Here is a 14,281-nt window from a genome sequence, read left to right as displayed (position 1 = left end):
TCTCTCTCTCTCTCTCTCTCTCTCTCTCTAGCTGCTTCCATGGCGGCGGAGTCAGATTATACCATAAAGAAGAGAATGCGATTTTCTTCTTCTTCAGTTCGAGGTACCACATCTAAGAGCCTTATGGCAAGCAAATTAAGGAATCATAGCAACCGCTCCACCGTTCGATTCTCACCAGCTGTGTCTCACATCGGAAACCGATTTCTCACGGATCTTCGTCACCAACATGCGTCGCCACCTCTCAGCGATAAAATTGTTACTAAAATGCCTCGGGCGTGTCCTCGTGTAACGGTGAGGAATCTGTGTCTCAGACGCATATCCTCCTCCCCGAGTTCGATTTCTAGCGATTGGGACTTTCATGTGAAAGGGCAAAATCAAACCAAGGAGCTAAATGTGGAATCTCCTTGCGATTCTCCCAATGCTAACGGTAATTTCTGATTCTAAGCTCTTTATCAGTATGTGTTTAGAAACTATCTGATTCCACAATGTCTTTAATGTTGAAACAGTTGTGAGAATAGGAAGCAATGATATTATAGAAGTAGTGGAATGCTCACAAACGACGTCACCGGATTCAGAAATGTTCACTAGTGTAGCAGGTTGTATCCGCCAAGAGATTGATGGAGTCTCTCTGAAGAACGTTGGTGTCAAACTCGGCAACAAAATTGTATGTGTTCTTCCATAGCTTTATTAGCAAAAGGACATGTTTAAATTGCAATGTTGGATTTTTTTTTAACTGGTTGCTTAATTTGCTTATTTACTCTTGACAGATTCGTCATCCGGAGAAGATTTTCAAGAATCCTGGTTCTGTGAGCTATAGGAGATTGCTTCCTTACTTGAAGGAAGCTGCTGATGATACTAGATCTAGAGATGCTGACACAAAGAACGAAAGAGATGAATTGATGGTAGGAGATGACCGGCTCTCTCCAACCGGGTCTGTTTTGCTATCTCCCAATAGCTTTGTTGAACCACCAGCACAAAACGTACATGGAAACATTAGCCCTTTCAAGAAGACGACTTCTTCTAGTGCCACCAAAAAAATTCCTGTATGATCTTCAGTGTTGTCGTTGCGTCTAAAGTTTTGATTTCATCCACCTGATTTTGTTCTTAACATTTTTTCTGTTTTGACATGAAACAGTTGTGCTCCAAGCGCAAGCTATTTAAAGTGCCAGGTTCTGTTAATTACAAAAGAATGCTTTCATATCTCAGAGATAGCTCAGAGGATAATCCTGGTAAGTCTCTTTATATTCAATGTCAGACTGTCAGTAATAGTTGTTACAGTTAGTCCCTACTGTCTTCTGTGGCTAGATGAATGTTATATAGTATATCTGCATGATTGCATGATATTAGCTTGTATTGTGGAAAAGAACAACCTGGTAGACTTAGGAACTGATTGTTCTTTGTATCGTTTATTTTAGGGACGACTGAAACCAGTAAACATATAGATCCTCAGAAGAATATAGAAAAAAATGCTCCAGCCATTGAGAATAAAGGGGCAGCAGCTGAAGCTAAAGATTTGAATACATACTCTAACGATGTTGAGACGCCGCTCTCTGATCTGGAGAAAGAACAGGAAACTCAAACTTTTGTTAGCTCAATTTAGCTGTTAGTGTTATTTAGTTAAACAGTTAGTAACAAAGTCTTGTATATAGGTTTAAGCGTATTTGACTTGTCTATGCATAGAGTTCACCTAGGCACTTGTAGGTCAAAGAATGAAAACAACTCCTAGATCATATGAACCGTACAATTGATCTTCAACGCACATCATCCACATTAGACTTGTTAATTCCTTTTGTCTCCACATTTTTCTGGCTGTACAACATTAATAGTGTCTGTCTTTGTCTTTTTTCAAGCATGTCAAATTGTTGTTGTTGTCTGATCCGCAGTGATCTTGCCTTGTGATTTTTTTTTAGATTTATCATAGCTTATTACTCTAAAAAGCAATTTCGTTGCATTGTATAGAAACTAGTATGGATTGATACGTTCAGGGATAAGGTTTAGAATTGTGACAATTCCAGTAAATCCAGTGAAAGGAACACCAATCATGACTAATTATGGGTTCAGTTGTTTAAGTAGCTGGAAAGAGCTTTATTTGAACTTGAGAATGTACAATGGAATAACAGATAAAAGAAACCAATCTAAGAATTGCATCAAACAAACATAGAATCATGGAGGGAATTGCATCAAGCATCAGACTCTGGACTTCTTGCATTCTGGTGGGAATCCACGAGGGAACCTTTTGAGATCAGAGCAATAATTGTAGATCATGAAGTACTTCTGAACCCATCTGAGTCTCCTCCTGCCATAAGCATTGAGCTCGTTCGCTACCTGCAATTTACCATCACCAAAAGAACGCTTGAATTTAGGGTCACATCCTGAAGAGACGGTGCAAGCCGCAGCGTTGAATCCTCTGTAGTAAGCTGTGAAAGGAGCCTTAGACCAGTCAGTCTTGACCAAGCCACCTCTCGTGGCCCAATCATCTGCATTCCACAGGCTCGAGTAAATCCTCATGGGTTGGCTCTTTGGGAAAGGAGCACCTAGCTTCTCTGCATTGTTGAACACTCTAATGGGTAAATTGTCGACCAAGAATCTGCAGAGGTAAGAACAAAGTCAAGACAAGATCTTCGTTTTCATTCAATGTTGAAGTAGCAATAGAGAGAGATTAATGGATCTTTACATGATGTGTTGGGGTCTCCAGACAATGGAGTAAGTGTGAAAGTTCTTGGTTGGATCGAACCAGAGATAAAACTGTTGCTCTCTGTTTCCTTTCCCTTGAGCAAAGACATTGGTGTGAAGAACATAAGGCTTCCCTGTCTCATTCCCAAGAAACTCAAAATCTATCTCATCATGTGTTGCTCCTTGTGACGACAACTTCTGCAAAAAAAAGTTTCAAACAAATTTAGAAAAGAGTATCTCTTCAGGTTTAGTAACATTTTGAATGAATGTGAGAGTTTGAGAACGTTACGTAGTAAGCGGTGACGGTGCCGGCGGAGTTTCCGGCGACGAGTTTGAGCTGCATATCGATCCGACCGAACAAATACTCTTTCTTGGATTTGAAACCTGACCCGGAAACCCGGTCCAGTGACAAAGACAACATATTTCCTCCGTTGAAGATTTTACCCCTGTGGTCACCCCACGTGAGGTCGAACTCGTTGAAGAAGTTGCCTGAGTAAGCAGAACCGACCATGGACATCAGCAGAACAGTCGCCACGACGATGGTGAGGCTTGAGTTTTGACCCATTTGAGTTTGGGTGTTACAAATAAAAGGGGTTGGGGGTGTGTGTGTGTCTAAATTCTAATAAGATTGAAAACTAGAGGAGATGAGAGCTTTTGTGTTTTGGTGTGAGATGGGTTTAAGCAGGGGATACATATATATATATATAGCTGGAGAAGCCTTGGGAAGCTAACCTTAACTACAGTTGTTTTTTGAAATTTTTATCGAACTCTATTTTTATTTGCTTTGTTCCTCCAGTAATATACTCCATTTTATTGCATTATTGAGAAGCCCCATCATTGGTTTGGTATATATTTGTTTTATTCTCATGTGGCTTAAAAGAGAGAAAATCAAAATGAAAGCTGTCCAAAAGAAAGAGAACAAAGAGAGTATGTACTGAGTACTGAGTAGTGTGAGCGAGTCTAACTGCGTAATCACTCAGTCGAGAGCTGGTGCCAGCTCTTCTGCTTCACCTAGCATACCTGGAGCCTCCAATTTACATTGAAAGAATAACTAATTTCAAACTCATTAAAATATTCTCAGAGTGAGGATAGGAAGTTGATATATATAGTATATAACATCATTTTTTTTTTTGGCAAATAAACTTTTTTTTTTATAAAGTTTTTCGTCTGAATGATTCATTCAGGCAAAGAAACTTCTGTCTATCCTTTTTTTTTTTTTTTGATAAAAGAATCATTTGGAAATTTTAGTGGGACTAGAGAGAACTATTCTAATGTAATAAAAAAAGGATTGTAAATTGAGATCAGTCAAATCGATTATTCTGTATATAATTTAATACCAAAGAAGGACAAAAGTTTATGGAGAATCATAAAGGATTACGAATAATTACGATTGGTAGAACTACTTCCCCATGCTTTTCAAATATATCATAGTTGATTTCTTTATCTTGAAATAATAGCGAGTAATTCTTACGACCAAATGGTGTTTTACGTATATTTGCAATGATTGAACTAGAGAATTATCTTAAAATAGCAGAGAAACAATTCTTGGTTCTTAAGAAACGTTCTTCCATATTTTTGACAAGTTTTCTTTTAAGTTCTAACTGTTAAAATGTCTAATGTAGTTTGTTTCGTTTGTAAACTTGGTTTATCTTGCATGTGTCACGTGTGGATCAATCTGAACGAAAGAAGAACTTTTGTATTTTGTGAAATAACTTTACTTTCTTCAATAATTACAACCATAGTTTACAGGTCTGCTTTTATAAATACAAAAGGAACAATCTAGAATAGCTACAACTCATCATGATGAATCATCTGTACATGATTGAAGAACGTTGAATCGATTCATGGTGTGGAGCGTCTTCTTCTCCGTACTCTGTTCTTGAGCTGGTACAACTTCTTTTGTCTTCTTCTGTTGAACTTGTTGACTGATCATACTCTTTGGGTCTTCTCCATTGTTTGAGTCCACTAAGCTTGCATCAGTTGAGTCCACTGGACTTATGTTCCTTATACTCCCCTGCAAGCTTGGCGTGGAAAGAACTGACACACCAAGTTTGAAACGAAGATCAAGAAAAGGCTTCTTTGGTAGTGGTTTTATGAAGACATCTGCGAGTTGGTTGGAGGCGTAGATGTGATGTGTCTCGATGAGACCTAAGGCAACCCGTTCTCGAATGTAGTGGTAGTCCGTATCAAAGTGTTTGGTCCGATTGTGCAGAGCTGGATTGGCGGACAAGTATACAGCTGAGAGGTTGTCACAATAGACTTTTGTAGGCTCGTACTGTGAGATGCCAATGTCACGAAGTAAGTTCGAAATCCAGGTGATCTCTTTGGCAGTGATAGTAAGAGCTCGATACTCTGCTTCTGTTGAAGAGTTTGATACTGAGGATTGCCTTTTTGTAGACCAGGATATCAAATTGGAACCCAGAAGTATACAAAAACCAGTGGTTGAGCGCCGTGTTAGTTTGCAGTCGGAATGATCACTATCACAAAAGGCACTAAGCGTGAGGTCCTTGTTCTTCTTTATAGGTAGTCCCATGTTGAGTGTACCTTTGACATACCGTAAGATCCTTTTAAGCAGACCAAAATCAGACACAGTTGGGGCGTGCATCCGTTGACAGACGAAGTTCACTGCAAACTGAAGGTCTGGTCTTGTGATGGTAAGGTACTGTAACTTGCTAGCAAGACTCCGAAAATACGTTGGCTCCGTGAATAGCTCAGAATTTAGCTTCTCTATTGTTTCCGGTAGAGGAGTGGGCATGGGATTACATTCACTCATACCTGCTTGATGCAGGATGTCTAAAGCGTAGGCCGTCTGATGTAGGAAGAGTCCATCGCTATAGCTTTCAATTTCAATGCCCAAGAAATACCGAGGAGGACCAAGATCTTTCATGGTGAATCTGTTCTTCAGAGCAGTAAGTAGATTTGCAAGAAGTTCTTGATCACTGCCTGTAAGAAGAATGTCATCGACATACAGCAACAATAAGAGGTATTGTCCATCTTGATGACAAACAAAGAGTGATGGATCATGAGTGCTGCAGACAAAGCCAAACTCGAGTAGAAAGTTACTGAAAATATCAAACCATGCTCTTGAAGCTTGCTTTAGTCCGTAAAGGGCTTTGGTGAGGCAACAAACGTGGTTTGGTTTGTCTGGATCAACGAATCCAGAGGGCTGATACATGAACACCGGTTCTTGAAGCTCACCATGCAAAAAGGCATTGGAGACATCAAGCTGTTTGATGGGCCAACTATTAGCTGCTGCAACATCTAAAACGAGTCGTATTGTTGTCGTTCTAACCTAAGGACTGAACGTTTCTAGATAGTCAATACCTTCTTCCTGATCATACCCTTTGGCGACGAGCCGAGCTTTAAGCTTATCAATTGTGCCATCAGGGTTGTATTTCGTTTTGAAGACCCACTTTGAGTCTAGGATGCTCATATCTTCAGTCGGAGGGGTCAAAAACCATGTGCGAAGCATATGAATTCTTCTCACTTCTTCAAGGACAGCTTCATTCCAACCAGGGTGATTCATAGCAGACGCGATTGTTTTAGGTTCATTGGCATTGACTTTTGAGGTGATAAGAGCATAACATGTGTTTGGTTTGTGAATTCCGGCTTTTCCTCTTGTGGTCATGGGGTGTACGTTTTCAGACTGAACCGGTTAAGCAACACCTATCTCCTCTGCAGCATTATCGGTTTGATTATCTGCAGGTTGTCCTTCTCCGTCTGAATCATCATCTCCACTAGGCTCTGTGAGAAATATGTTTGGAATGCGAATCAGAGGCTGTTCTTGAGCTGGCAAAACTGGTTTAGACAATAGTTGAACCGGAGTAGAAGCTGGCACAAATCTCTCTCCTGGAGTGGAAATCTTGTCAACGATTTGCCAAGCGTGGAGCAATGGGGTGTCATAATGAGGAACCAAATCCTTATACTTCTCCTTGAAAGGCAGTTCTTGCTCAGAAAAAACAACATGTCTTGAGATATAAACTTTACCAATTGGAGGATATAAGCAACGATAGCCTTTGTAGTTGTTGTTGTAGCCGAGAAAGATGCATTGTAATGACTTTGGATCAAATTTGTGATGAACTAGTGGTCTGAGACACGGATAGCATGCTGAGCCAAACACTCTGAGAGATGAATAATCCGGTTTTTGACGGTGTAAGAGCTCATGGGGGCTTTTGTTTTCTAGAACTATAGTTGGTAACAGGTTGATAATGTAGTTGGCAGTAACAAATGCTTCCACCCACAATTTCAATGGAGTATGACTATGAAACAGCATTGAAATACCAAGTTCCACAAGATGTATGTGCTTTCTTTCTGCTAAGCCATTTTGCTGAGGAGTGTAGGGACATGAAATCCTATGATGAATTCCATGTTCATTGAGGTGAGCTTTGAACTTGTTGCTTGTGAACTCACCTCCTCCATCACTTTGAAACACCTTTATCTTACTACTAAATTGATTCTCAACCAGCTTTTGAAATGTAGTAAAGACTGATATGAATTCTGACTTATGATGCAGGGGATAAACCCAAGAGAACCTTGAGAAGTCATCAACAAAAACTGCATAGTATTTAAACCCTTGGTTTGATACAATCGGAGCTGGTCCCCAAAGATCACAGTGGATCCGATCTAGAGGATGTAAAACACGAGAATCAGAAACAAAAAACGGTAATCTACTACTCTTCCCCATCTGGCAAGGCTCACAAATGGAGGGTGTGCTGATCTTATTCACTTGAATCTCCTTGCTGACTTGAAGTTGCTGAAGAACCTTCGAGTTTGCGTGTCCAATTCGGTAATGCCAAATTTCCTCTGTAGCGGCACACTGACGATTTGAGTAAAATACCACAAGCTCGTTATTCTCCAGCACAAAGAGGGCCTTCCTACGATGACCCTTGGCTACCACTTTCTGTGTTTGCAAATCGATTATGCAAACCTTATCAATGTCAAAATAAACACCATAGGGATAGTCATCACACAACTTTGATACAAAGAGCAGAGATTTTTGAATATCAGGACAAACCAAGACTTCATTAAGAGGAATTGTACCTTTGGAGGAAGTGATTGTAGTGGAGCCAACATGAGTAATGGGAATGTAAGTTCCATCTCCCACAAGGACTGTATCATTTCCTTCATACACGGCTGCTAACTGGAGACCATCTGTTGAGGAAGTTACATGTGCAGAGGCTCCTGAATCCGGGTACCATTCTTTACCATTCTCCTCAGATATCCTTAAGCTTGAGAAGGCCTGGACTTTTGTTTGATAATTGTTGTCGAACCGGTTGTAGCATTTAATTGCAGTATGACCAGTGCGACCACATATCTGACAGACTGGACGTTGGCCAGAGGATTGATTGGAGATTGGAGAGGACGACTGATGTTGATTAAAGCCACGACCTCGTGTTGTGTAACCTCCTCTTCCTCTGTTCTGGCTAAAGCGACCACCCCTACCTCTTTGATTTGGAGAAAACTGAGGAGCACATGGATTTGTCTTCTCTGTCATGAAGGCAACATGAGGAGTGACTGTGTTGGTCTCCTCATAAGACTGCAATCTGCTATCAAACCCTTGGACCTCCGAAATCACATCATTGAAGGTAGGAGCTGGAAGCTTGCTTAAGGAGCTCTGAATGACCGTTGCTATGGGGTCATACTCTCTGCCAACGCTGACCTTCAATGATGATTTTCATGGATTCATCTACAGGTTTCCCAATGGAGCTTAGAGAATCACATATTGTCTTGAACTCTCTGTAGTAAGCAGAGAAAGTCTTGTCTTTTTTTGACACAAGCTGCAGACTGCGACGGAGGGAGAACTCTCTGGCAACGCTGCTCTTGTTGAAGTTCACCGCAAGTGAAACCCAGATTTGACGAGAGGTTTGAAGACTGTGAACATGGCCGAGAACCTCTTCGGAGAGGGTTCCAAACAGCCAAGACCGAACTAGTTGGTCTGTGCAAAACCAGGACTCATACTGCGGGTTGGTAACTTTGGTGGTGACATCACCGTTGACGACAAGATGTGTCTGAGCTGGGGCCGAAACAGCTCCATTGACGAACCCGATGAGTTTCTGACTGGATAGGAGAGACTCGAACTGCGTCTTCCACAATAGGTAGTTACTGTCGTTGAGCTTAAGCGTGACTGAGCTTGAGACATGGACATTGTCTGGGAAGGGATACGTGGTTGCCATTGAAATGCCTGTTAGAGCTTTAAAATGGCTCAGATACCATGAACGAAAGAAGAACTTTTGTATTTTGTGAAATAACTTTACTTTCTTCAATAATTACAACCATGATTTACAGGTCTGCTTTTATAGATACAAGAGGAACAATCTAGAATAGCTACAGCTCATCATGATGAGTCATCTGTACAGGATTGAAGAACGTTGAACCGATTCATGGTGTGGAGCGTCTTCTTCTCCGTACTCTGTTCTTGAGCTGGCATAACTTCTTTTGTCTTCTTCTGTTGAACTTGTTGACTGATCATACTCTTTGGGCCTTCTCCATTGTTTGAGTCCACTAAGCTTGCATCAGTTGAGTCCATTGGGCTTATGTTCCTTATACAATCTCCCGTATGCATAATTTAATTTTGGATAACAAAAACAATTAGTAAGAATTACTAAATCCATTTACGATTTTATCTTAAAGTTTTTTTTTTGTCATCTGATAAATCAAAAGAATGTAAAGAATACAACTAAAGAAGGAAAAGCAGGAAAAATCAAAAAGAAAAACCACCAATTGTCACTTGATACTGAGGTCAGAAGATCCTCCAAATGCACTAGCTGAAACCAAAGGATCTAACTCCATCGTGGCCAAGTCACCAAACATTATCTCTGTTATATGTTTATGTCAATCTACTCAAGCATCCGCCTCATTCCGCACCTGATCAAGTAGCCAAGAAGGACCCCCAAGAGATAAGTAAGACTGCAAACGCCCATCACGAGTAACACTGTTCGCGATAGCCTTTGCCACTTTATTCGCTGAAGCCGCAACTCGGTGACACTCCCAGGAAGTAAAACTTGACAATACATCTTGGATATCCGGTAATAAGAACCCACATCGTGGCCACTCATGTGATTTGTTTATAGCTTGTACCGCCGCAGAATTATCCAACACCACCTCAATCCGAGTTATATGCAGAGTCTGCAAAGCCTCTAGAGCCCACAAGGAACATCTCAAAAAAGCTAGCACCTGCGAGTCCGTAGGCTGTATTGCCTGTCTAGCATGAAACAAGACTTCACCTTGATTATCTCTCGCAATCCAAGCGCCACCAGCCATTGTTAAGTCATTATGCCAAGAGACAACAATGTTACATTTAACAACACCTACCATCGGATTACGCCATTTCACCTCTATGATTGGTGTTCTCCCCTCTCTGTGGAGGCCTAAATTACGAGAAGCTGATTGCACATCCATCCATTGAGAGGATTCCTGAAAAGCCTTCACCACCAATTCTCTTATATCGCCTTGTTTACCTTGAAAGACAAAATTATTCCGCCATTTCCAGATGCCCCACATAATCCATGGGATTGCTCTACATATCTCCTTAGGAATTCGCTCTTCCTAAATCAAAGCTAACAAATGTTCCCAATTCTTCACTAAATCCTGTTCAGAGAAACCTGTTTGCAGCAAAGGAACATTCGATAACGCATACGCCTGTCTTGCTACAGGGAAAGCAAACAACATATGGCATATAGTCTCCTCCTGATATCCACAAATCGCACATCTTAAATCCACAAATAACCCTCTCGACGCCAATCTCTCGGAGACATCTAGAGCCCCAGACAGCATTCTCCACAAGAAGGTTCTGATTTTAGGCACCGTCTTAAGGTTTCAAACCTTAGCTTGGAGCTCGTCAACCTTCATCACATTATCTGGTCGAGGGACGTATAATGATGGTAAGGTACGAGCTAACCAATACCCACTTTTGACTGTGTAAGCGCCAGATGCCGTATAAGACCAAATAAAACGATCCTTCTTCGTCTCCTCAATAGCCATAGCGAGGATCCGTTGAGAAACATTTTCTCAACCTCTCTTTGTGTGGTAATTTATAATTTGAAGGATTTTGTTAGTATTATTATATAAAAAAGCATATAATTAATCTGGTAGTTCTGAAATTTGTTTTGTTAACACCGTTCTTTTTATTTTTTAACGAGCACACCAGTTTGTTAGCCCTTCCAACTTTTTTTTTTTTTTTTGTTATCGTTCCTTCTCTTTGACTGGACCATTATTCTAATTGTTTACGGTGAGCTATTACCGTAAAAAATAGACAAAACGACAAGGTAACCCATCTACTTTATTCACACCCTTCTTGTTCTTGGCACCAATGTTCGTTTTTGTTTTTAGTCTTGGAAATGAGAATTAATGTAGCCAAGAAAAGAATGAATAGGAAGGAAGAATGGGAGTGACAAGCTGGCATGGAAATGGCCACTCTCTTATTTCCTCTGTACTTTGTGTTATCTCTTGTCTCAGATTTGTCACTTCCCTCGTACCTCCATCACGTGTGGTGTGACTGTGACCTAACGAACTCATCGATCTCTATCTGTTCCAGCCGGCATGGCATGGCATGCCCATGCAATTAGTGAATTCCGATTTCCCATTTCACTTTTTTTTTTTTGGGTTTAGGGTAAACATAATTCTGTCTTATAAGCTGTCGAAAATATGTATAGTGGAGACAATAAACAAGGTGCCGTTTTAAACTATATTAGACCTAGTTTAGTTAGTTTATCTCAGGAACAAAATATATATATATGTTCTTCTTATTTTTATGATACCGAAGGAAATGAATTGATCCTATATATAGCTCATATGTTCAGTTTTATCTCGTAGGTTTTGTGATATTTTCTACCCACTCATGTTTAGGGTTGTATCTTATGATTTTGTAAGTTCTGGCTAACCCGGCCATTAATTTTTTTTGGTTAGCAGTCTATTAGCATTACATTATTGTGTAGTATTATATAGATTTGCTAAGTCTACAGAAAAAAAAAAAAACATAACTACACGTACGCATTTAAGCCTGAAACCCTACGCTCATTGATTTGAGAGGCCATTGGATACATTGTAGGTTGATTTGTTTTCCCCTTTCCGTGAAATGATAAATTCAAAATCTTGAGTATTATTAACTAGAGCATTTAAAATTCCATGCATGACAAGACCGGTGGATTTTGTTTGCATGTGTGTGAGTGTGACCATTTAAAGAGGCAACACATATTTTGGTTTTTCAAAGTATGGCTCCTGACTAGTAAATGAGGAATATGTAAGATAGTTGGCAAAAATAAATAAACACTGAGGTATGGATAAGACGGTGGTCCAACCAAAACCTCAAGTCATAAGTCACAACAAATTAAACTATTAAACTAATGAGTTCATTGTAATGTCTTACAAAACTCCAAAATGTATGCAGATTCATCGAATTCGGAAATTGACACACGACAATACGGCATCCTTATGTGCCTGTATACATATAGAGATTCATGATTTCACAAATATTGAAGTACTTTCAAATCTTGGATTGAATCGAAATAAGAGTCCTGATTATTGATTACCATGTTACCAACCACTAATTTTATAAAAGAACTTACAGTATGTTTTTTAGTGAAGTGGTGTAATATCAACAACTGGATTTTTAAAACCGGCTCATCATTACGGTTAAATGAAAAAAATGGTCCTCTACCCCTCTTTGTTTTTCTTACTTGGGCGCTTAGGTGAAGAGTCATATAGAACTGAAACACATCTACGAAGGAAAAATTCTGATACAAATTCTGAATTCACTTAATCCGACTGGCTTTCGTTTAGTTTTGGAATTTTCTTGTACTCATACGCGTTAATGTCCACCTTCTCTTGCATAGCCTGCGGAATACAAAACCCGGTCAAGATATTAGTCATCAAAGTTTTTTTATGCAGTCTAATTCGCTACGTTAAATCATGAAAATCTGCAAAACTGAGGAGAGGATTATATATATATATATATAAATACCTTAAGCTCATCTTCGATGGATGTGTTTTTAGGTTTATAAGCATCAACAGGTCCTGTTCTCGAAAGCGCCTTTCTTGTCTCTATAATCTCCCATTCTTGGTCATCTTTTACCTTTGCGATATCCTTACTGAACTAACCAAATAAACCATATGTGGTGAAGTTGAGAATTATAAGCAGAATCCCTATAGCATTTTTACATATTCAAAGCTTAAGAGTTTAATCAAAGAAAGAACTGACCTGCCTTGAAGGAGCTGGCCGAGTCCGAGGGCTCCAAATACAGTAAGAGATATCATCGGAAGTCCATATCTTACAAATGGGTGTCTCCTTCCCCACCTTTTAAACGATGCTGATGGCTGCTTGGGAGTAGCAGTAGCAGTAGCAGCAGAACCGGAAGGAGAAGACTTTTGAGTTTTCTGATCAGTTTCAATTGTTGTCATTTTGGTGTAATCAAAAAGCAAATGACTGCAAGGGAAAATCAAGAGTTAAAACCTAACCACAAGACAAGCTACGAGAAGCAGTAATTGCACATTTATCTGACTGAATCATGCAATTTTGTTGCAGTATTAGAAAGAAACTATCTTGCAGAACAAAGACCGAGGAAATCCATTAAGCAAACTAAATCACCCAACAAGTTTTCAAAATGATATTTTCAACTTCTCCATCGTATTTAACCATTCAAGCAAGAAAAATGCATTGAGAGAAGATGGTTCACTCAGCCTACTACCATTTCTTAACAACTCCATCAAGTTAATTTCTTCTGAATTCTTTTGAGAAGATAGAAGCAGATCACAAAAACAAAATTGTTCACCAGATATGATGATCCCAATCTAATTTTCAATATATAAATCTGAACATCTAATCAAATGACCTAAAACATCTTCCACTTGTTCTGTTCCTTTTCTTGTACAAACAAGAGATTCATATAACCTAGAAATTTACAATCTAAACCCTAGAAATCAAATTCAATTCAAGGCGACCCGTGTATACTGCTTGTTGTTTTTGACTTTAAATCAAAACTAACCTGAAGCTGAGTGATGGCCGGAATCAGATGTACTGTCGAAGCCGAACGCAATTAGACAGAGAGAGCTTGAGACGAAGATACGACGGCGTTTCGACTTTCACTTCAGGAGCCTGGGGATTGGGGAATACGGCGTCGGTTGTGAGAAATAATAATCAATTAAATATTTAAAATTTTAAATCAACAGCCCTCCCCATTACAATGGGCCCAGCCCAGTAACTTCTATTCTGCGATTATGGTGATGAGTAAAACGACGACGTTTGATTTTCTCCTTAAGGTAATGTGGGTTTTGCTCATGATCTTGGATTTATGTCTTCATGTGTGCTGAATGATCTATCTAAGCATAGGGAACTTTGTAAAGATAACAATTTGTTGGTCCTTTTGTGGTAAACAAAAACAATTTTTTGGTTTCTGGAATTGTACGTTGGAACATCTACTACGATCAACATACCCATTTTTTTGTAACTAAGTATTGCGTTACATACACTACAATGGACCAAGCCGATGGTTTGGTACTTCGGGTTGTGTAAGAAGAACAGAGGAAGTACCGAAAAGAAGAAAAAATGTCTGCAAGTGTAGATGGAATTTAACCAAATAATGTGTGATTGATACAATGGGTGGGTACATTATAA

The 14,281-nt window shown here is 39.6% G+C and overlaps 3 protein-coding genes across 3 annotated transcripts; 1 reads left to right on the top strand and 2 right to left on the bottom strand.

The window, feature by feature from the left end:
* LOC104723815 lies at nucleotides 9-1,867 on the top strand. The gene is made up of 5 exons (XM_010442227.2): nucleotides 9-427; nucleotides 507-664; nucleotides 768-1,043; nucleotides 1,136-1,229; nucleotides 1,416-1,867. The coding sequence occupies exons 1-5, from the start codon at nucleotides 40-42 to the stop codon at nucleotides 1,598-1,600; spliced, it is 1,101 nt and encodes a 366-aa protein (XP_010440529.1). The 5' UTR covers nucleotides 9-39; the 3' UTR covers nucleotides 1,601-1,867.
* LOC104723814 (xyloglucan endotransglucosylase/hydrolase protein 15-like) lies at nucleotides 2,071-3,433 on the bottom strand. Its single transcript, XM_010442226.2, has 3 exons — nucleotides 2,963-3,433; nucleotides 2,675-2,871; nucleotides 2,071-2,587 (listed from the first exon to the last, which is right to left on the bottom strand). The coding sequence occupies exons 1-3, from the start codon at nucleotides 3,236-3,238 to the stop codon at nucleotides 2,188-2,190; spliced, it is 873 nt and encodes a 290-aa protein (XP_010440528.1). The 5' UTR covers nucleotides 3,239-3,433; the 3' UTR covers nucleotides 2,071-2,187.
* Nucleotides 12,190-13,777, bottom strand: LOC104723813. Its single transcript, XM_010442225.2, has 4 exons — nucleotides 13,653-13,777; nucleotides 12,869-13,093; nucleotides 12,632-12,758; nucleotides 12,190-12,504 (listed from the first exon to the last, which is right to left on the bottom strand). The coding sequence occupies exons 2-4, from the start codon at nucleotides 13,066-13,068 to the stop codon at nucleotides 12,427-12,429; spliced, it is 405 nt and encodes a 134-aa protein (XP_010440527.1). The 5' UTR covers nucleotides 13,069-13,093; nucleotides 13,653-13,777; the 3' UTR covers nucleotides 12,190-12,426.

Source organism: Camelina sativa, chromosome 11, assembly GCF_000633955.1.
Source record: "Camelina sativa cultivar DH55 chromosome 11, Cs, whole genome shotgun sequence".
Classification (NCBI taxonomy): domain Eukaryota; kingdom Viridiplantae; phylum Streptophyta; class Magnoliopsida; order Brassicales; family Brassicaceae; genus Camelina; species Camelina sativa.
The sequence above is the reverse complement of the archived record's forward strand: the minus strand, read 5'-3'. Positions and strand labels throughout refer to the sequence as shown.